This window comes from Ochlerotatus camptorhynchus, unplaced genomic scaffold (assembly GCF_037179485.1).
Source record: "Ochlerotatus camptorhynchus isolate MF236.1 unplaced genomic scaffold, CSIRO-AGI_Acam_v1.1 ptg000357l, whole genome shotgun sequence".
NCBI lineage: Eukaryota > Metazoa > Arthropoda > Insecta > Diptera > Culicidae > Ochlerotatus > Ochlerotatus camptorhynchus.
Window position 1 is genome coordinate 5,672,812 of NW_027040845.1, and position 24,328 is coordinate 5,697,139.

The window sequence follows — 24,328 nt, forward strand, 5'->3', positions numbered from 1 at the left end:
GTAAACTTTTGTAACTAGGAAATTCCAACGAGAATCACCTCCTTGAGCCTACCTTTTTTTTCATAATTTTAGGATCTTTTACGAAGTGTCCAATACTTCCAAGAGATTCCCTACAACTGTATGAAGTTTCAAAATATTCGTGAGGTTCCTGAAATGTTGCCCATGTAGTACGTCACGTGAAATTCTAGGAAAATCAACACTCATCTCGTCACGTTTTTCCTATACCTTATGTGTGTACTGTTACGCAGTCAATCAACTAATCAATCAACTAATGTATTTCCTGTTCCTGTAACAAAACGCTCTCGTTTCACTTTCGACTTTATTCTCGACGGTTGTCACACTGCGTGGTTGCCGCTCTGCGAATACGTATTGCCAGTTTCAGCGTAAGGTATACGCCATCACTCCTCCTCAACGCAGGCCAATCCGTTCACGTAATAAAGGGTGATACGGTCAAAATTTGGTCAATATCAACTTGACGTATTTCTTTCAATTTTGCATTTAAAAAACCTGAACACCCCTCATTTTGAAGGTGTGTGTGTGTAGAATGTTGCTCCTATTTTGATTTTGGAATTCACTCTTCAGTTGTCAAAATGCCGTCCAAGCAAGAAGAGCAGCGTATCAAAATTTTGCTCGCGCATCGCGGAAATCCGAGCTACTCGCACGCAAAGTTGGCAAAATCGCTAAAAGTTGCCAAATCAACCGTTACAAATGTAATTAAAGTGTTTGGGGAACGTTTGTCGACAGCCAGGAAGTCTGGATCGGGGGGAAATCGAAAACCGGAAGCCGCTGAGACGACAAAGAGAGTTGCCGGTAGTTTCAAGCGAAACCCTAACCTCTCTCTCCGAGATGCCGCAAATAAGCTGGGTGTATCGTCTACAACCGTGCATCGAGCCAAAAAACGAGCCGGACTATCGACTTACAAGAAGGTAGTGACTCCAAATCGCGATGATAAACAAAATACGACGGCCAAAGCGCGATCCCGAAGGCTGTACACGACGATGCTGACGAAGTTTGACTGCGTGGTAATGGACGACGAAACCTACGTCAAAGCCGACTACAAGCAGCTTCCGGGACAGGAGTTTTATACGGCAAAAGGAAGGGGAAAGGTAGCAGATGTTTTCAAGCACATGAAACTGTCAAAGTTCGCAAAGAAATATCTGGTTTGGCAAGCCATCTGTACCTGTGGCTTGAAAAGCAGCATTTTCATAGCTTCCGGGACTGTCAACCAAGAAATTTACGTGAAAGAGTGTTTGAATAAACGTCTGCTGCCTTTCCTGAAGAAACACGGTTGTTCCGTACTGTTTTGGCCGGATTTGGCATCTTGCCATTACGGTAAAAAGGCCATGGAGTGGTACGCCGCCAACAACGTGCAGATGGTTCCCAAGGACAAGAACCCTCCCAACACGCCAGAGCTCCGCCCAATTGAGAAATACTGGGCTATTGTCAAGCGGAACCTAAAGAAGACCAAAAAAACTGCTAAGGGCGAGCAGCAGTTCAAGGCAAACTGGCTTTCTGCGGCGAAGAAGGTGGACAAGGTGGCTGTACAAAATCTGATGGCAGGGGTCAAGCGTAAGGCCCGGCAATTCGGATTTGGAAAAGCGGAAGCCTAACTGAATATTTTTCCTGAATTTTATACTAATTGAACTTGAAAAAGAAATTTAATTTGATTTTTTAAATAAACGATTTCACCGATTTACACGCGTTTTCCCTTGACCAAATATTGACCGTATCACCCTTTATCTCCAGCTTGACTCGTGCCAACGGCTTAGTCAGCGCGTCCGCTAACATGTCTTCTGATGGACAGTAGACGACGTCAATCTTCTTCTGCTCAGCCATGTCACGAACGAAGTGGTATCTGGTGTCCACGTGCTTGGACCGTTTAGTTCCTCCGTCTTGCTTCAGTAGTTTAATGCAGCTCTGATTGTCCTCGTAAATTCTTACAGGCTGCTTAACTTCCTCACCAAAGTTCTTCATGAGTTTTAATATCCACTGCAACTCTTGACAACTCTCGGATAGCGATATGTATTCCGCTTCTGTAGACGAAAGCGCCACACAAGCTTGTTTCCTTGCAGTCCAAGATATTGTACCGTTACCAAGTCGAAACATATAACCAGAGTTGGACTTACGGTCGGTAATGTTTCCGGCCCAATCAGCATCCGCATAGCCCTCAAGATCTCATTCCCCACCAACGTACAGTTTCAAATCACAAGTACCTACCAGGTAACGAAGCACACGTTTTGCCTCTACCCAATCGCCAGCGGTGGGTTGGCTCATCTTCCTTCCCAGAATAGACGTGCTAATAGCAATGTCTGGTCGTGTATGCACAGCTAAGTAAAGCAAACCCCCAATGAGACTTTGAAATTTGTCATTGGTTGGTAGTCTATCGCTCTCCTCCTTTTGCTGCATTTAACCTGTGTCCATCGGGATCTTTGACGGTTTAGCATCCTGCATACTGAAACGATCCGCCAATTTCCGAATGTATGCCTTCTGACTGAGGCAATACTGATAGTTCTTCTTCTCTACCTGTATTCCAACGAACTGTTGAACATCTCCAAGTTGGGTTAGGTCGAATTCGGCTTCCAAGCGCCTGAAAATCTCATCGTACTCCTGCTGACTTGAACTTGCGACCAACATGTCATCGACATACAGCAATATGAATGTCGATTTCTGACCTCGATGACGCACATACAAACAGGGGTCTGCATCAGACGGCTTGAATCCCATTTGTCGTAGAACACTATCGATTTCCTGGTTCCACATCCTTGCCGATTGTCGAAGGCCGTATATGCTCTTCTTCAACAAGCAAACTGTACTACTCATCGTAGATTTCACTCCAGGAGGCACTCGCATATAGATCTGCTCGTCTAGATCACCGTTGAGATACGCGGTCTTGACATCTATATGTTTCACTATCATACCTCTTCTAGCTGCGATAGTAAGTAGTGTTCGAAAGGTTACCTGCTTCGCAACGGGAGCAAATATTTCATCGAAATCCGTACCGTAGACTTGGGTGAATCCCTGGGCAACAAGACGTGCTTTATAACGAATCACGTTCCCGTCCTCGTCATACTTGCGTTTGAACACCCAGCGGCATCCTACGATTTTCCTTCCAGCTGGTGCATCGGTTTCCTCCCAGGTTTGATTTTTCCGAAGCGATTCCAGTTCATCCAATATTGCTTGAATCCACTGCTCCTTTTCAGATCCACTGACAGCCTCCTGATAAGAACGTGGTTCGCCAGACAACTCCTTCACGGGACCGTTAACCTGATAACGCTGTGGCGGAACTCCAAAGTTACTACGCCGCGACCGACGCATTTCGCCGTCCGGCAGCTCCTCCTGTTCCTTGTCTCCGCGGTAAAATGAACTTGCTTCAAAACCTTCGAAATCTTCTTCATCTGCATCTTCATATTCACTCAATACACTTCCATTTTCATCATCAATTTCAGGGCCAACTTCATTCTGCACCGTTAGTGGGAACTCAACGACACTATCTGATTCCTCCGAAGCCTGCTTTGTTGGACGGAAAATCTCCAACTGCTCCTGCTTCAGAAATCTTACATCCCTGCTTATGACGACCTTGTCCGTTTTCAAATCAATCATTCGGTACCCCTTATGCTGCGAAGAGTACCCGATGAATGTCATCCGTACGGCCTTTGGTTCCAGCTTGGTGCGTTTTTCCGAAGGAACTAGAACACACGCCTGCGAATCGAACACGTGAACACTGGCTTCTTCTTGAAAACGGTCTCGAAAGGAGTTGTATCTCTCACCCTTGTCGGAAGTATGTTCTGCAAATAGTTGGCAGTATTAACAGCTTCCGCCCAATATTTGTAGCCCATGTTGGCATCGAGCAGCATGCATCTGCCCATCCCCACAAGCGCCCGATTTTTGCTCTCTGATACACCGTTATTCTGTGGTGTATACGCCGTAGTGAACTGCTGCAATGTTCCCTCTTGTGCACAGAACGCTTGCAACGAATTAGCCTTTTACTCCCCTCCTTGATCCTAACGAAGCACCTTCGGTGGCCTTCCGAACTGCGTTTTGGCCATCTACACGAAGCGTTTGAAGCAATCTTCCGTCTCAGACTTTTTGCGAAGAAAAAAAATCCAGCTGTAGCGACTGAAATCATTTATAAGTGATACGAAATAACGGCACCCTCCCGGCGTTGGAGTATTCATAGGCCCACACACGTCGCTGTGGATGATATCAAGCACTGCGGTCGACTTTTGCTCTGCCTGTTTGGGAAACGGAAGCCTCGCCATCTTCCCCTTCAAGCAGCACTCACACACCGCACGGATACCACAAGGTTGGATACGGATACCGTTCGCTAATCCACTTCTCTCCATTTCCAGTATGGTCTCTGGGTCACGGTGTCCCAATCTTCGGTGCCATTCATGGATGCACAACGGGTTGTGGCTCTTTGCTACCGCCACTGTTGGCTTGCTCACCAGTCTCAGTAAATACAAGCCACCGACAAGCACAGCCTCGCCTGCTGTTCGCCCTTCGCGAGAGATAGTACAACCAGAAGCAGAAAAACTCACCTCAGCTCCCTTCCTGATCAAGCAACCAACGGATATCAAATTGGCCTTCATCTCTGGAACGTAAAGCACCTGAGTCAGCAACACTTGCTTTGTACCTTGGCCCTCAACGAGGCAAGAGATCCGGCACGTTCCTTCGCCTTCCACCGGACACTTGCGGCCGTCAGCCACCACCACAACACTAGGTGTTTCCAATCTTCTTTTCTTCACGGTTTCGAAAAAGTCACGATTTGCACAAATGTGCCACGACGAACCAGAATCGATTGTCCATTCACTAGTCGAGTCACCGATCGCGAACGCAAAAGCTTCTTCTTCTTCTTCCGCGTGTGTTGCCACTTTGGCCTGTGCATTCCTGGATGACCTCGAATCGTCCCGAACATCTTCGCCTAGGTTCGGTTTCACTCGACAATCTTTCTTCTTGTGTCCAACTCTCTGACAGTTGTGACACACCACACTTTTCTTCTTCTGCGTTTTCTCATACACTTTCAACGCTTTCTCACTTTTTTCGTCTCCTCTACGCTTCAACACTTCATCCATCACTTTTTGCTTCACCAATTCCAGCGTGATTTCCTCCTCCTGCCGGCAATCAGGGTACTGAAGGACTTTGGGAGACTGCGCAGGACCATCATAACTTCCAGCTCTCTGCCTAGATTTGTTCCAGCTTTGGTCAACTTTTCGAACAACTGCTCCATATCGTACAGATGCTGCTCAATGTTTTCCCCGTCAGTGTAGCGCATATCACACAGCCGATTAGAAAATGCCTACTTTTGCTGACACCGTAACTTTTTCGTGATGTTTCTGCAAATTCTCCCATGCACTTTTCGCTGACGTGGTGTTCCGGATGAGTGCATGTTGGGTCTCTTCCACCAACAATCCGATCGTCGCTCTTGCCTTTTGGTCTCCCGCTTTCCAAGCAGCAACTTCCGCAGCATTCCCGGCACGTTCACTCGTTGCAACAATCGCTGCTGGTGGATCTCCTGGGTTCACATATTTCCACAGGTCTTCCCTTACCAGCAGTAGCTCGACAGTGAATTTCCAGCTGCCATAGTTCTGGTTGTTTAGCTTCAGAATTCCTAGGCGCCCCCCATTTTAACCACACATTAGCACACAAATGTTCGCACTTTTACTTTGCTGGGCCCATAACCTCTTGAAATAAAAAAACACAGGATGTGTACTGTTACGCAGTCAATCAACTAATAAATCAACTAATGTATTTCCTGTTCCTGTTACAAAACGCTCTCGTTTCACTTTCGACTTTATTCTCGACGGTTGTCACACTGCGTGGTTGCCGCTCTGCGAATACGTGTTGCCAGTTTCAGCGTAAGGTATACGCCATCACTTAAATGTCAAAGCAGAATCAAGTGTAATTCCTAGATCACGAACGTTGTCCACACGCTGCAGAGGTTGGTTATCGATCGTATAATTGAATGCAATAAATTTTAGCTTGCGATGGAAAGCGATGATATTGCATTTTTGAACACTCAACACTCAACGTGAGAAAATTCCTAGAGCACCACTCTTCGAAACTATCGATCGCACAACCACGTACATCTTGACATAGTCTGCATAGAATGACAGGCAACCAGTTGGAAGTATCAAACCGATTTCGTTAATGAATATTGAGAATAGCAGCGGTCCCAAATTGCTGCCTTGAGGAACGCCTGAGTTGTTTGAAAAATACTCCGATTGATCAGAGCCGATTTTCATACAAAGCTCTCGATTGGTAAAATACAATTCAAACCAACGAGTGAGTCCTTGAAAGACACCGAGCTTCTCGAGTAGATCAACCCGGTCCACCTGTGCTCTTGCCTCCATATTTCGTAGGCATAGGGAAATGAAAGGTGCGAGGTTTTGTTGATACGTTTGGGGTGGAAACCATGTTGGTCAGGAGAAATGTAGGGTTAACTACCCCATTTCCGGCCTATTAAGCACAACCCTCACTTAGTCTTTCTTAATCTAGCGCAGTTTAGCACCATACAGAATGTTATTATTACTGATGGCTTCCAAATTTATTTACCTTTCCGATTTGATAAAGAGAAAACAATCGTTGAGATATTGTCAAAAGTCTAACACTGCTTCTTGACGCCAAATTCGGCCTACGGATTCTAAACTCGGCCTAATCCATTGAAACGCCACTGAATTCACTTCGGCCTATCGGATGATGATAAAAATTGATTCGGTCGGAGCGCTTCTTTTGTTTTTGGGAATAATGGGTGCAAACCTTCATATCACGCGTTCTCATTGACTTCGTTCGGTAGCTTATTAACTAAAGTATCGTACCAAACGCATAATTGACTTGTTAACTCTGAAATCATGGATTTATTTGAAGTGTTCTGCTCGATAGGCCCAGAATGGGCGATTAGGCCGAAGTAGTTCTCTACCCTACTTCCTACAGCTGGCAAATAAAGCGTCGTTGATGATTTTCTGAATACCTTCAAGCAGGCACAACATGAAGTAATTCCTCGGTAATTCTCCACATTTCGCTTGCCTCCTTTCTTGAAAATCGGGAACTTGAACGAAGATTTCCTACGAAAAGGAAATACACCTAGTTGTAATGAAATATTGAACAGCTTTGAAAGCGGAGATGAGTTGCCTGTTGAGCATCTTTTGAATAGGGGCCAACAGCGTTCGAGAATTTCAGCTTCTGGATGGCAGAGTCGACGAGGTCCAATGTGATCGTGAAAATATCGAAGCCGAACGCTGGGAGTATCTCTGATCCTTGCAGCAACTTGGCTTATCGATGCGGTTAAGTCGTTGAAAACACTCTTGAAATGCTCTGCCAGGTGGTTACATTTTTCTAAAGAAGTTTTGGCTCTTTTATCGCTTAGATGAATATCAAACGGTAGCCCATCCTCTTGCCTTTTTGTGTCCTAACGAAAATAATCGCTTGGTGAATGGATTACGGGACTGGCCTTCGATCTCACAAGTGTCGTAATCGAGCTATAGACCATGCAGGTCTCCTCAGAGGCACGCAATCCATTATTAATCGGCTCACAACTTCGTCGAGGTAGTTAACGGCTTCAACATGGACGAACACAAGTCAAGCGACTGAAAATCTAACTTGACCAGTGAGTGATTCAATGCAACGAAGTCAGTTCTACGAAAGTCCAGGCTTTGTACATCAACGATGTCTTCATAGAGAACAGGAGCTGATCGATTGATGAATGCTTTCAACGCTGGATGATCGGCATCTAGATGTATCAGAGGCTCGGATGCCTCGGCGACACTGGAAACTAGTGCGGCGGCTTCGTTCAACAGCACAAGATCAAGAAGCCGAGAGTTTGCATTAAACCATGCAGGCTGAAACCGTCCAAAAGAGCACAGCAGGGAAGCAGGCATGTACGACCGAAGAATGTCAATGGTTGGATGATCATTCGCGGAAATATTCCAAACAAGCCCAGACTTGTTGTAGTCGCCAAACAGAAGAGCTAGATCGTTGTGATGTAATCGGGACAATACAGAACCAATGGAACTGGTATGGTTCTGAACGCAGCTCAAATTAGTTTTACGGTCAGGAGGAGGGTACATAAGCCGATGCTTATAATGTTGTGTGACGTCGTAGTCTAGACCCATACTGCCAAATAATTGTGCTGAGTGAATTTGATCACCCAGCCAAGTTTCGGTAAGAACTATTGCATCGTAGTTGGATTCAACAGCAGTCAAAAATAAGTTGTCAATCTTAGTTCGCAAACCACGAACATTTTGATAATACACCATAAGTCCATAGGTTGGCAATCGGGAAGGCGCTGAAACGTGGAGGCTGATCAGGCGAGGAATTGGTTTCAATAAACGCATACTTGCCTGAAATCCTGAAAGGTTGGAAGACCCCTTCACCGTTATCAACTACAGGGCCAGAACGACTACAGTGGCAGGAATCAGTGAACGCAACTGCGTTGAGAGGCTTAGGGGCTTCCATGGGGCGGCAGAAAATGCGTTTGACAGTTTCAGAAACGTGGCAGCTACGATTCGGTGCAGTATATTCAGAATCGGTGTTGTAAAGTATTCCGTCATCGGTGGACTGCGGACCGTGTTGTTTAGGATTGGAATAAGCAACATTGGAAATGCAAGACGTGCTGTAACTTAAAGGCATATCAGGCGAAGGATTGTCTTGATCACATTTGTACTTGCTTGTTGAAGCAAGCTAGAAGATCCCTGATCCACATCTAGTCACAGGTCCGGGACGACTGTGATGAGCGCTGGCAGGAATCAGCGGGACTAGAGGAACCAGGAGCTGCCAAAATGCAGTCCATAGTACATCCCGGGCGTGAAGTTAGGTTGTTCAATGCCGTTGGCAACAGAAATGCTACTCAACTGGAGGAAGTCGGTGAAGGATTCGGTATCTAGAGGCGAAAAACTGAAACTCGAAAACTGATCAGCAAATGGAAGCATACTTGCCTGAACATGATGGTTGAGGGACCTCACCGCCATACTCGACTAGATGACGCGATTCGTTTTGTCAACTGAGCAATTTGCTGTCCTTCTTTGGACATTTTCTTTCTGATATCAGCTTTTGCAATTCCTTGCGTCTCGGTAATAGAGTTGATTGCGCTTCCAAACGATGAGACTGTTGTTTTAAACCTGGCACATTTCATCAAAGTTACGCACTCGTCACACATCCAAAAAAGCCTTCGTGTTCGCGCACCTCATGTGTATTATCCTATCACAGAAAACTAGGCAGGTTTTGCGCGTTTTTCACAAGCAGAACTCTTGATGAATATAATAGCAACTAAACACTCATGTGGAGATGCTCTAATACGCTCGTCGCTTGAACGGTGGAGGTGAGCCCAGTGGTAGGCGCGTAGGCAACATGTTATACGGTGACAGCGGGCCCAGCACAGCAAAATAAACGATTTGAGCCCGGGACCAGGGTTGCCAGATCTACCGATTTATCGGAAGTCCTACCGATTTTTGGAATGCCTACCGATTCTCAGACGAAAGGTTCAAAACTACCGATTTTTCACTTTCCCTACCGAGAATCACAGATTTTAAGGCTGTGTTCCATTTGGTGAATTTTCACTTAAACTTTGCACTTCGAAAATAAATTATAGTGTTCGAAAATCCCTCTGTTGTTGGTCGTCCGATTTTTTTCAGAAGGTGCTTGTAAAGATTGATTCCTGATCGGCCAGAAATAAGTCTGCTGGAATAGCAGGTTTATTTGAAATTTTTTCATCTGTCAAGTTTAGGTGAAAATTCACCATTGGAACACAATGTTCTTCTTCTTCTTCTTCTTCTTCGCATTTCAAGCTTATTGCATATCGCATATTAGCTTATTGTGTGCTCTCAACTTAGTGTTCTATAGATGCACTTACACAGTTATTAATTGAGAGCTTTCGATGCCTGTACCATTTTTGCATTGATATGATTGTGTGGCAAGTCCAATCATACTTCTATGCCCAGGAAAGTCGAGAAATTTTCCAACCCGAAAAATTCCTAGACCGGACCGGGAATCGAACCCAGCCGCCTCCAGCATGGTCTTGCTTTGTAGCTGCGCCCTTACCGACTGAGCTAAGGGAAGCCCCTTAGTAACACAATGTTAGTAATCTCGAAAAATTTTCAAAACCTATGTTTTGATTTCCTAATAAAAATGTTATGGTTAATTTGCTTAACGACGTGTTCGGGGTATCATCCAAACTATTTGTGGATGATATGTTGTTCTCCGTTTTTGACAACATTAGAAGGAGAAAAGGAGACAAACTAGTCAAAAGTAGGTAGCAGTGGGTACTTTTTTCTCACCGTTTACGAATGAGTTTTTTTTTACGTTTAATCAACTTACCAATACTTGTTCGTTTACCCTATTCAAAAATCATCGGTTCTAAAGTCCGACATTGCGCGTGATTTGTTTTCATCGACCCCTACCCCTCCCCCCTCCCCTCCGCTCACAAAGATTTCAAGTTTCGGAAGAGCCTTCGGCCTACCGATAACTTCCGATAAAAGTTTTGAGAACCTACCGATACTGAAAAAAATAATCTGGCCACCCTGCCCGGGACATGCTGCCTACTGTCAAACGCTGCTGTTGGTATAGGCCTTGTCACTGGCCTGGTGGAGGTGCATTCAGCAGTGCGTCTGATTTTGATAACAATAACACAAGCAGTAAACACTGATGGAAAGTACAGCGTACATCGGTACACCCCCCGTATACTGCTAACTATAGATTGCGTTCATCTAAAAGTACGCGACCCATCAGAGAGCTCTCGAACTGCAAATCGCCATTTTGTTATTTTTATAATGTGTGAACCTTCAACCTGTAAACATCGTTGCAGTTGCAATATATAAGTTTAATTTACTCTACTAACTGTTGTGTTTTAGTTCTGCGGTTCATCAAAGACAAGATTTCCGATACGAAATACATTGGGCACTCATTTCACAACTCGAAATATACACTATAAACAAGATTTCCACGACGAACTTCACTTCTCGCTCATAGCTGACGTGTTTATGCAACGGAGAAAATATTTTTTCGCTAACCCGTATGATACAAAACCATCATCAAACAAGCACAACCAACACATACAAACAACAATATGATGCTATATGACACTTTTTAATATTCCCGAAACTGCACTCAAGTTCCACATTAGATTCAGATCGGACGCGTTGCGGTTAAGTGGCAGCTAAATCTATTGTCTAACTGTCAAATTTATTTCAACGCAATGCAAACGGATCTAATGTGGGTGGCCCTTAAAGATCCCTGAATTTCTCTGAAGTTCATTGATCTTTTTTGAAATTCATAAATTCAGATGAGGACTTCTCTGGAGTTCACTAAACTCCGTTGAAATTCATACAAACATCTTTGAGGTATTCCCTGAGTCTTTCTGAATGAGGTTTTATAAACTACAATGAAGTTTTTTGTGCTTCTCCAAACATATCTGAATTTATCTGAAACGTATCTAAAATGCACAAGACTTCCCAGGAGTTCTATAAATCTCTCTGACCTTCTAAAGAAACTCTGACATGATCTGGGAGTTAACGAACAGAAGAAACTGCGAAGCTTTTAGATCTGTTGAGAGGATAGGTTCAGCGAATTTCGAAGATCTTAAAAGCGCTTAACTGACCCACTGACTGCCTTAGGCTGCAAAAAGCGTGTCGATGTATGGCAGGTTCTCGGCAGTGTGATGATCAATCATTGTGAGTCAGTCACCATTCGAAAGGTATGGCGAAACCCAATTGAACCTGTGGTAGGCCATGTCATTGACATGACTAGTTCTCAGCAGTTAGGTTTCCAAATTTTAAGATTGAGCCACTTTTTGAAAGCTATGACTATCTACTTTTGAACGGAACAGACAAGAGACCCGTGGTTTGCCAGTCAGAACGGGAATACCCGTGAGAGGTGCCTCTGGGGATATACAGATTCTGCAGGAAAATGGTCAAGTAGACCTAGAGATGCGCGATTTTTTTTCTAAATTGCATACAATTATGAGAACAGAGGAAATATGCCTTCACTATATCTATTATGCTACAGGGTGGCCAAAAAAACGGTCCTCTGGATATCCGGAATCACAGGGAAAATGGTCAATTCCTGAACGTAGATCTAGAGATGCGTGATTTTTCCTAAATTGCATACAATTATGAGCATACAGGACATATGCAACAATCGTATCGATTCTGTTACCGGGTGGCCATAAAACGGTCCTCTGGATATCCGGAATCACCGGGAAAATTGTCTATTCCTGAAAGTACACTTACAGATTTGCGATTTTTTCTTAAATTGCATATAATCATGAGCATAGAAGCAATATGCAATAAGCATATCGTTTCTGCTACCGGGTTGCCAGAAAACGTTCTTTCGGATATTCAGATTCACCTGGAAATGTGGCCATAAGATCCGCTATTGGGGTGTTCAACACGGATGAGGCTGGCGAGCTGTATGTTGTTTGGAACGAGGGTGACGCCCACAGCGGTGGCCCACAGCGGCTCACGACGAGTAACTGTATCCGATCAGTAGCGGTGCCTTGATAGCTAGCTGCTTGCGGGGAGCCTTTCGTTGTGTACCGGAGAAAAATGTACAACGCCACGCGCTGAAACCACTGCGGCAGCTGCTGCTGATGACGACCGGATACCACCACCACGCGCGGATGGAATTCGATTTTGAAATCTGTGTTAGGGAAAGTGCTTTTTTCAGGTCACCGTTGCAACAGTTGTGTAATATTCAATTGTGACCTATTGAAAATTGATAAAATGTTCAATTTAGCAGATTCTTAGAATTTTTTTCAATCGATTGGCTTGTTTAGAATTAAAATCCATCTGCTATTGACAGAGTTATAAGTGGTCAAAACCTGACCACTTTTCGTAACGCAGTCAATTTTGGTTTTTTGAAATTGCCGAAAGATGTAATCCTACGTCAAAATGTAGTATTGAATTCAGAGCAAAGTGGAAATTTTTCACCACCCGATCGAAAGTAATTCTAGAATTACTTTTGGAAACTAGCTTATTTTCTTAAAATGTATAGTACCTTTAGTAAAGTAGAAAACTAATATCAATACATCAATTTGACCACCATGTGGCCATTAAATGGTTCTGCGGATATCCTGATTTTCAGGGCAAACCAAAAATGTTGAAAATGGTACCAGACATTCAGGATTTGTTTTCATCTAAATTGCATACTACAGTCATAGAAGGATCTTGCTGTGATATTGAACCGTGAACTCACTTTTCGACCGCATTGCGAAGATGTGTTAGCAAAAGCTAACATGCAGCTCGGATTCATATATAAGATTGCTGATGGATTACGCGATCTTCTTCGTCTGAAATCCCTCTACAGTGCCTAATACGCTCTATATTGGAATCTGCTGTGGTAGTGGCAGAAATTTGATTGACTGCTTCGAGGCTGTACAGGAAAAGTTTGCACGCTTAGCTCTTCGGTATTAACCTTGGCAAGGTGCATTGAATCTTCCTTCATATGAAGATCTCTGTATCTTAAGTAACAGTTTAGGGTTTATGAGGGTTCTGTTTATCATTAACATAAAGATTATTCTGCTGGATGTGGTCTGGATTCACCGAAAAAAATATAATTTTCAAGAAGCTATTCTAGCGATTCTAGTTAGTGTTTATTAAATGCATAGAATTCTGATTAAAGTGGAGCTATCCCAGAATCATATTGACAATCAATCACTCTAGACATAATCAAGACAGTCCAGAGCTGGTTCTTAAAATGTATTATGCCAAAACACTCTGGGCGGGAAAGTGTTAAGTGAAAATTAACACACCATCTTATTTCTCGGGAATAGGGAAAAAGTTATCGAGATGCTTGCAGTTTGCTTAACACATAGCTATCAATCATAGTAACAACCCGGTTACTGCTTGAACCGATTACCTATATTTATAATAGAAGATTTTTGAAATGTTGGATGGTTTTCTTAACCTGGAATTTGTCTGAAAAAAACTACTGTAAAATCAGGGAATATCAGGGAATTTATTTTTCTTCACTGATCTTTGGAGGCGAACCAGCCCAAGGCTGAAAGCCTCCTTAATAAAGCTAAATAATAATAATAATGTCTTCACTGAGTCGACCCCCTAATTAAGTTCATGTCGGAGAAGTCATTATGCGGATGGGAAGGCAGTGAGGGTAAGTATGTTGCCTTTGGGCGAAGACATCAAATCAAGAAGACTGTCAACTCTGTCAGAATCCAAGCGACAGGTGAAAGAACTGCATAGAAAAACGAGCAAATACACAACCCGTTATTTCTGAGGTTGTAATCTTTGCTATCAAATTTGTTCGAAGCATTTACTTTTGCGCGGCAGATGACGCGATTGTGTCGGTCTCATAGCGGTCGTATGAGAAAATGAAAGAGTTGCCAGTCTTCTTGATATGTTGTATTCGCTTTGGGGCAACATTCAATACGTGCAAGTGGATAATTTGTCACATGAAGTCCCAGATCGTCCCGGATCTAGCGTTAGTGCTGGGGAAGTACGAAAGCGTGCCGTCCGGGAGAAATTCCCTGCCTAGCTGGGCCTCGATGTACACACGGGTGTACGGGGTGTGTATATATATACGTGACAAACGTAATACCTCTCGCTCCATTTCCTCAATCGGAAGGGGAAGGATGCTGATCAGCATGTGGAACTTGCCTGTCTGGCCCAGCTTGCGGACTGAAATTTGGCTGGCCACATTCTCCACTTCCTAAGGAGAATTCTACGGCACCGCTCTTTCCAAGTGTGCATCATCCAGCTTCACAACTTCTTCTTCTGTTTTCGTGCTCTCACGAGGATGTCACCAACATAGTGTCATGTTGATAATAGCGTCGACTGCTTCTGGCTGATCCTTTTCGGAACTTACAGTTCTTATATGAAAGCCTTCTAAGTATATTGTGTAGCAAGCAAGGGTACCCAAGAAATTCGACCTAAGTTGTAGAATTTATCATAACGTTTATCCAAAAAGTGATCACTTTTTGTAATGCTGTGTAATCATCAAAAAAAAAAAAAACAATTAAGCGCGTGAAATTAAAATTTTGACTCCCTTAAAAAAACTAACAGAGACTCTAAGGGCGTGTCCATAAACTACTTGGACAGTAATTTGTTCACCCACTTTGTATGGATCGTTGCCGTAAGCACTAGCAAACGCACTTACCACCCCCTCTCCACCCCATAGGCTGTCTACGTATGTTAATAAACAGCTCCTAAATTTACTTTCGATTATGATTTGAGTTACTTTTCGTACTTACCACCAAATGTCATTCCTCCTCGCCACTAAATGTCATTTCGTCTTACATTTTCCTCCAGGACGATCCTCCTCCGGAATGGCCTCAATGATGGACGAGATGGCAAAAACGTTAGCCCGACGGCGGGCACAAGCCGAAAAGAAGGAGGTATGTGATCAACCTTCCCTCTCCTCAATCGCAGCCCAAATTAATCGAACCAAATCTCCCTATCTCCCCCATGCAGCCGGACTCCATCGATGACGGGCAATCGTCCACGTCGAACGGTCGCCAACGGGCGTGGGAAAAATCCAGCACCCTACCGCACAAGCTGGGCGGCAGCAGCAGCAGCCAGAACAACGCCAACAACAACACCAGTCTGAGTGGTTCGGAATCGCCGAAACCGTCGCGGAAGCGGTTCGGTAGTGCCAGCGAAGAAACGATACTCAAGGTGAGTTCCGCGGTGACTTGAAATTATAGAAAAAGGGCAAACCTCTATACCCTCTTACATTTTGCAGCAAATCAACGGCGACAGCTTTTCGCTGCCTAGCGCGGTGGAGCTGGAGAACTTCAAGGAGGAAATCCTCCGGGAGATGCGAAGCGAGATCGCGAAGGCGAAACAGGAAATCATCGAAGCTATCAAATCGGAATTCAACCGGAGGTAAAAGACGTGCCTCGAGAATTGGGAGAGCTGGAAGAAGGCTGGATAGTGAAATTATTGTCCGGTAATTCGGGGACGGACGACCGGGCGCGGGTGGGTATTTATTAGTAAGTGACGCGCGCTGATTTACGCGGGGTGCCGGTTTTCCCCAAACGTGTTTTTTTTTCTCTCGCGAAGGGGGAAGTTAGGTCGTTTTTAAGAAACAGAAGAAGCAACAATTGCTGCAGTAATTATATTCGTGTTCGGTGCGGTACGCTGTATAATGCGTACGCCAGGCAGGCAAAGAAGGGTTCTCTAACTTTTTTTTTGATTTGTAAGTTCTTATCTTAGAGACTCGTCGAGACCGAGGGTTCGTCGTTCATGTTTGTTTCGATTCGTGTATGGTGCGTGGCGAACGTGCTGAAGCAAAAGCGGTTATATATGATAAATATGTATATGCAACTAATTCAAACAATTCATAAATTATACAACTATACTAAAAACCTTAAAAAAACGGAAACAAATACCGAATACTTACCGATGGAATACTGAAATTGAAAGCACGTTTTTTTGAGCGAATAATAGCGAATGGCGATAAAAATAGAACACACGTCGAATAAGCACGGATTAGCTCACGGGAGTATTTTTCGCTGAAAATTTGGTTTATTAGTTGCAAGAGGTCCACGGGAATTAACGGGGTTTTCCGTTGATTTTGTTGTAATTTGTTTATTATTAATGATTAGGCAAGTAATGCAGATAGGAGTAACTCGATCTCCTGAAGATTTCTGAAGCTTCTCAGAATTCTTTAAAGTTTTATAATTTGCTGGGAAGTTTTCCAAACTTCTGGGAAATTTCCCAAACTTCTGAGAAATTTTCCAAACTTCCGAAAAGTTTTCCAAACTACCGGGAAGTCTTCCAGTTTTCTGGGAAGTTTTCCAAGTTTCTGGGAAGTTTTCCAAACTCGTGCGTTTTTTTCAAACTTACCGGGAAGTCTTCTAGTTTTCTGGGAAGTTTTCCAAACTTCTGGGAAGTTTTCCAAACTTCTGGGAAGTTTTCCAAACTTCTGGGAAGTTTTCCAAACTTTTGGGAAATTTTCCAAACTTTTGGAAAGTTTTCTAAACTTCCCGGTAGGTTTTCTAGTTTTCTGGGAAGTTTACAAAACTCGTGGCTTTTTTTCCAAACTTCTGGGAAGGTTTTCAAACTTCTGAGAAGTTTTCCAAATTTGTGGGAAGTTTTCCAAACTTCTGGCAAGTTTTCCAAACTTCTGGTAAGTTTTCCAAACTTCTGGCAAGTTTTGGGAAGTTTTCCAAAATTCTGGGAAGTTTTTCAAACTTCTGGGAAGTTTTTCAAACTTCTAGGAAGTTTTTCAAACTTCTGGGAAGTTTTTCAAACTTCTGGGAAGTTTTTCAAACTTCTGGGAAGTTTTTCAAACTTCTGGGAAGTTTTTCAAACTTCTGGGAAGTTTTTCAAACTTCTGGGAAGTTTTTCAAACTTCTGGGAAGTTTTTCAAACTTCTGGGAAAGTCAGAAAAGTCGCCCGGGGGTCAGAATCAATTTACCCTCACAAAGGAAACTAGTAGGACTTCCGGAGAAAGTCGGTAGATACTTCTGGAGAAAGTTGGAAGGTACTTCCGGGAAGGTTTGAAGAAACTTTCGGGGAACATTGGAAAACATTCCGGAGAAAGATGGAAGACTCTTCCAAGGCAAGTTGGAAGAAACTTCGATGAGGACTCGAAAAAGTCTTCTGGGCTAAGACAGATGCATGTTCCGAGGAGAATAGTTTGCAGGTTACTTCCATAGGGAGAAGCCAGACGAAACTTCCGGGGGACATTTGAAGTAATTTCGGAAGGAAGGAGTCCACAAGTAGTCTCAAGGATTTATGGGGAAGTTGGAAGAAAGTTGCAAGAGAAGTCAGAAAAGTTGTCCGGCTGAAGTCAGAATCAATTTACGCCTACAGGGGAAACCAGTAGGACTTCTGAAAGAAGTCGAAAGATAATTCTAGAGGAAGTCGGAAGATACTTCCGGGAAGGTTTGAAGAAACTTTCGGAGAACATTGGAAAAAATTCCGGAGATATATGGAAGAATCTAGGCAAGTTGAAAGAAACTTCGCTGAGGACTCGAAAAAGTCTTCCGGGCAAAGTAATGAAAATTCCAAGGAAAATTGGTCGGAAGCCACTTCCTTTGGAAGAAGTCACACAAAACATCCTGGGAACATTTGAAGTAATTTCAGAAGAAAGGAAAAAAAACGAAGGTGAAGTCGGAAGGTACTTCTGGGAGAAATCATCTGGAAAAGCCGGAGAAATCTACCGGGTGAAGATGACATACATTTCCGGAGGAAGTCCGAAGAAACTTCTTGTAACAGTTGGCATGAATGTCCGGTGGAAGTCGGAAGATGCGTCCACAAGAAGTCTCAACGAATTATGGGGAAGTCGAAAGAACGTTTCAGGAAAAGTCAGAAAAGTCGTCCGGGCAAAGTCAGAATCAAATTACATTTACAGAGGAAACCAGTAGGGCTTCTGGAAGATGTCCGGCGAGCATTGGAAATAAATTCCGAAGAAAGTTGAAAACTTTTTGGAGATGATCTAATTTGAATGAGCCATCAGCTATTTTCCCGAATCCCGGTACTGAGCACTTCAGTTGAGTTGAGTTCAGAGATCTTCGATAATATGTTCTGAATATTTCAAAAAGTCGCCTGAAGCAGGTTTTGAAAACAAGTTTAGTGGAATTCAAGAAGGATTCCAGACAATTCTAACGGTTTCAATCGGTGATTTGACCCAAAAGTAAAGTTCAGAGGACATTCAAAGGCTAGTTCAGAGGTCTTTAAACTTTAGTACTGAGAGTTAATGTTACAAATAGCAAGTGCAAAGCAATTCAAAGGCATGCTCTGAGCGCGTCAAGGGAAGTTCCGTGGTCCTTACATTCAAGTTCATATGTGCTGTTGTGGCACATCAAAAATATCAAGAAATTCCAAAAAATTCTATTCTACCATAAATGCAGTTTCAAAAGCAAGTTCTTGGAATGTATAAGGCTAATCCTGATACCTTGTGGATTGCACGAGAGACGACTAGTAAGTCCAGATGACTTTTAGAGCAATTATAGTGCAAAAGGACTTCGAAGACCTTCATGAGAAAATCAAGAAAGCACTATTTTACCGAGAACTTCTAGCTCAAGTTTCAACGTCTGCAGGAAGAGTAGAAAAAAGGCTCTTAGCATTTCAAGGCGGCATTTGGAGGGTTTGAACAAACTCTAGAGAACTTCAAAGGGCTATAAGGGCAATCTCAGATATCTTCATGGGTCAGTTCAGAACCCATCACTCTTAGAAAGACTTCTAAAGAACAAATGCAGATTTTTGTATATTTTTCATTAATTTAGAACAAGAATTCAATTTCAAAATCTAAGGACGTTATGCAACTACTAGCTTGTTATCAGCAATAAATACTCCTATGTTAAGTTAAAATGGTATTATCATTATGCCTAAGTTTGCTAAACCATTGCAAAAAAAAACAACAACAATATCAACTAGCCGAAGAATGAGACTTCAATTAAATAGAAAGTAGAACTAAAGAGGAGTGAAAAGAAGAAGAAGAAGATAAACCAAGCGACTTTTTTTACTATAAACGTTTAAAAGAAGATTTTTCCGACACGAAATGAGAAGTGAACGAAGTGAAATGTTAGTTAAACAGCCAGTTACAATAACCTCGTCGTAGCATAATAACCCGCGTTTTCACTCTCGAAAACAAGTAAGTTAAAAGTCTAAAACAAATAAATCATGGAAACAAAAGTCATTCTCGTATCCATTAAACTGACACATACACAAACACACTGCAAGAAAACAAAGCATTCACATTAAACAATGTAAACAAACAAAAAGTATCTAGTTGTACGACGTAAACTCTACCGATTAGAAAAAAAAACAGAAGGATAAAAATACTAAACAAATAAATCGTTGACGGAAAACGTTTACAAAACATTCAAATTCGCGCACACTCGCGGAAATGCTCGTGTTAAGTCTGATCGATGTTCTCAAAAAAAAAAAAAAACTACCGCAATTATTTGTTTTGCTCTATGTACATACAATTTGAACGAACTGAACTACAAAAAAAAGTAGAACAACAAAATGTGCTTGAGATAAATATAGGAAAAGAGCGCATTTCCCGCAACACAGCCATTTATACACTGGGGGAAAAACTCCCCCCGAAAAAAAAACACACACACACTGTTGTAAATTATGAACTAAGCCATGGATGCATTCGCGGAAGTCACGTTTGAACTAAGTCAAAAACAGAAAACAATAACCGGAAATCAATTCACGAGTCATATCCGATTTGGAACGAAGCACACCAGTGGATGAATCGAAGGAAAACCGGTAGCAACTAAGGAAAGGGACAGATTGTTGGGCTAGTTTTTTTTTTCGCGATTAAAAGGTCCTCGTTTCAGTTTGTTCTCTTCGGAATCGAATTGTTAAAGCATTGAACGTGGGCGGTTCTTAACAGGAAAAGTCTTTCACAAATGGGATGTCGTTCTCGGAGTGTTTGCAGACTGCAGTTAAATGTGTTCACTGGAGTGGAACTGGTGTGTCTGGAAATTACGTTAAAGTAATGTTCTTTAAGTAGTGAGTAGATATTAAGGTTTATCAAAAATACTGATACAGGTTCTCTCTCGAGGCATCTCTTTGGCTGCGGAGCGGTGCACGCCAAGATTATAGGTAGCCTATTTATGAAAAATCATGAAGATAGAGCAGTCGAAAGGCATGTTTTGATGTAAAACTGAAATTGTTCGCTAGTTCAGGTTTTCACGAGGCTATCGCTTTAACTTCGGAACGGCTAATGTGGTCAATGGTCCATGCCAAGTTGATAAATAGCCTATTCACATTTTGGTGTAAAACTGCAATTGTCTAATGCTACAGGTTCTACAAGGAGCATTCCTGTGGCCGCGGAACATGCCAAGATTATAAATAGCCTATTCATGAAAAACCACGGAACAAACAATGGGGTCAATGATCCACGCCAAGATCTACGAAGTATGATCTAATAAGTTCCTTGAATTTCTACAATGACTCTTGACCATCTATAAAGTCCCTGAAGTTTTACGAAGTACAATGAAGTTCAAAAATTCCAACGAGGCTCCTCGAACTTCTTCAAATGGTAACGTAGTTTTCTAAACTACTATGAAGTTCGCTGCACTTCTACGATGTTCCCGGAACTTTAAAAAATTTCACTGATTTTCTGCGAACTTCCCTGAAGCTCTACTTTCTTCAACTTCTATAGAACTCTCTCAACTATTCCAAGTTCATTACACTTTAACGAAGGGCCCTTAAGTTAAATAATGAACCCGGAACTCTTATGAAGTTTCCTAAAATTAAACAAAGTTCCTACATCAACGAAGTTCTCACGAATGTTTATAAAGCACTCTGAATATCTACGAACTTCCTAGAATTTCTACTATATTCCCTGAAAATTTATGAAGTCCCTGAAGGTTAACGAAATTCTATGATGTTCAATAAATCCCTGAACTTCAACGAAGTTTCCCAAAGTTCTTCAAATCGTAACGTAATTCGGTAAACTACTATGAAGTTCGCTGCAATTCTACGATGTTCCCGGAACTTAAAAAAAATTCATTGATGTTCTGCGAAGTTCTACAAAGTTTCTTAAACGTCTATAGAACTCTCTCAACTATTCCAAGCTCATTACACTTGAACGGAGGGCCCTTAAGTTAAATAATGAACCCAAAACTTTTATGAAATTTCCTAAAATCAAACAAAGTTCCCTTAATTTCAATGAAGTTCCCAAACTTGTACAAAGTTCCTACATCTACGAAGTTCTCACGAATGTTTATAAAGCACTCTGAATTTCTACGATCTTCCTTGAATTTCTACTATGACCCCTGATCATCTATGAAGTCCCTGAAGTTTTACGAAGTACAATGAAGTTCAAAAAATGCCTGACCTTCAACGAAGTTCCTCAAAGTTCTTCAAATTGTAACGTAATTCGGTAAACTACTATGAAGTTCGCTGGAATTCTACGATGTTCCCGGAACTTTAAAATTTTTCATTGATGTTCTGCGAAGTCCCCTGAAGTTCGACAAATACCTGACCTTTAACGAAGTACCCCGAATTTCTTCAAAATTCGCTAAATTTGGATGAAGTTCTATATTTATATAAAGTTCACTGAACTTCTACGAAGTTCGTTAAGCTTTAACATAATCCACCGAGTGTTTGCAAAGGTAGTTGAACTCCTATAAAATTGTCTGCACTTCCAGAAAGTTTCCAGAACTTCTACGAAGTTCCTCGAATTTCTATTATATTTCTTGAATTTCTACGATGTCCCCTGAACATCTATGAAGTCCCTGACGTTTAACGAAATTCTGTGAAGTTCAAAAATCCCTGAACTTCAACGAAGTTCCCCGAATTTCTACAAAATTTGCTAAATTTGGATGAAGTTCTGTAAAAATTATCTGCACTTCTACGAAGATCAATGAAGTTCTGCAAAGTTCGTTGAGCTTTTACAAAATTCGCTGAGCTTTTGCAAAGGTAGCTGAACTCCAATAAAATTAGCTGCACTTCTAGAAATATTCCAGAACTTAAACATCCATGAAGCCCCGGTAGTTTAAGGAAATTCTATGAAGCTCAATAAATCCCTGAACTTCAACGAAGTACTCCGATTTTCCACAAAATTCGCTAAATTTGGATGAAGTTCTATAAAATTATCTGCACTTCTACGAAGTTCACTGAAGTTCATTGAGGTTTTACAAAGATTGCTGAGCTTTTACAAAGGTAGCTGAACTCCTATAAAACTTTCTGCACTTCTAGAAAATTTCCAGAACTTCTACGAAGTTTTTCGAGTTTCCATTATATTTCCTGAATTTCTACGATGTCCCCTGATCATTTATGAAGTCCCTGAAGTTTAACGAAATTCTGTTTCAAAAATCCCTGAACTTCAACAAAGGTCCTCGAATTTCTACAAAACTCGCTAAATTTGGATGAAGTTTTAAATAATTTGCTGCATTTCTATGAAGTTCACTGAACTTCTACGAGGCTCGTTGAGCTTCTACAAAGGTAGCTGAACTCCTATAAAATTTTCTGTGCTTCTAAAATGTTTCCAGAACTTGAACATCTATGAAGTCTCTGAAGTTTAAAAAAATTCTATGAAGTTCAATAAATCCCTGAATCTTAACGAAGTTCACCAATTTTCCACAAAATTTGCTAAATTTGGATGAAGTTCTATTTTAAGCACTTCTACGAAGTTAACTCAAGTTCGTTGAGCTTTTACAAAGTTCGTTGAGCTTTTACAAAGGTAGCTGAACTCCTATAAAAGTTTCTGCACTTCTAGAAAGTTTTCAGAACTTCTACGAAGTTGCTCGAATTTCCACTATATTTCCTGAATTTCTACGATGTCCCCTAAACATCTATGAAGTCCCTGAGCTCAACGAAATTTTGTTAAGTTCAAAAAATTGCTGAACTTCAACGAAGTTCCCAGAATTTCTTCAAAATTCGCTAAATTTGGATGAAGTTGTACAAAATTCTCTGAACTTCTACGAAGGTAACTGAAGTCCTCGGAAGTTCGTTGAGCTTTTACAAAGTTCGTTGAGCTTTTACAAAGGTAGCTGAACTACTATAAAATTTGTTGCAGTTCTAGAAAGTTTCCAGAACTTCTACGAACTTGCTCGTATTTCCACTATATTTCCTGAATTTCTACGATGTCCCCTAAACATCTATGAAGTCCCTGAAGTTCAACAAAATTTGGTTAAGTTCAAAAATTGCTGAACTTGAACGAAGTTCCCAGAATTTCTTCAAAATTCGCTAAATTTGGATGAAGTTGTACAAAATTCTCTGAACTTCTACGAAGTTCGTTGAGCTTTTACAAAGTTCACTGAACTTCTACGAAGCTCGTTGAGCTTATACAAAGTTCGTTGAGCTTTTACAAAGATAGCTGAACTCATATAAAATTTTCTGCACTTCTAAAAAGTTTCCAGAACTTGAACATCTATGAAGTCCTTGAAGTTTAAAAAAATTCTATGAACTTCAATAAATCCCTGAATCTTAACGAAGTTCACCGATTTTCCACAAAATTTGCTAAATTTTGATGAAGTTCTATTTTGAGCACTTCTACGAAGTTAATTCAAGTTCTTTGAGCTTTTACAAAGGTAGCTGAACTCCTATAAAATTTTCTGCACTTCTAGAAAGTTTCCAGAACTTCTACGAAGTTGCTCGAATTTCCACTATATTTCCTGAATTTCTACGATGTCCCCTAAACATCTATGAAGTCCCTGAAGTTTAACGAAATTTTGTTAAGTTCAAAAAATTGCGCAACTTAAACAAAGCTCCCAGAATTTCTACAAAATTTGCTAAATTTTGATGAAGTTGTACAAAATTCTCTGAACTTCTACGAAGTTCACTGAAGTCCTCCGAAGTTCGTTGAGCTTTTACAAAGTTCGTTGAGCTTTTACAAAGTTCGTTGAGCTTTTACAAAGGTGGCTGAACTCCTATATAATTTTCTGCACTTCTACAGAGTTTTCAGAACTTCT

General features: G+C 41.8%; 1 protein-coding gene across 5 annotated transcripts in view; it reads left to right on the forward strand.

The window, feature by feature from the left end:
* Nucleotides 1-19,556, forward strand: part of ena (enabled) — a 101,976-nt gene extending 82,420 nt beyond the window's left edge. For all 5 annotated transcript variants that reach the window (XM_065231505.1, XM_065231504.1, XM_065231506.1 and 2 more), the window contains exons 8-10: nucleotides 15,252-15,337; nucleotides 15,414-15,617; nucleotides 15,685-19,556. In XM_065231505.1, coding sequence (XP_065087577.1) covers nucleotides 15,252-15,337; nucleotides 15,414-15,617; nucleotides 15,685-15,831 — 437 coding nt within the window. In that variant the 3' untranslated portion in view covers nucleotides 15,832-19,556. The remainder of the gene's footprint in view (nucleotides 1-15,251; nucleotides 15,338-15,413; nucleotides 15,618-15,684) is intronic.
* The last annotated feature ends 4,772 nt before the right edge of the window (nucleotides 19,557-24,328 follow it).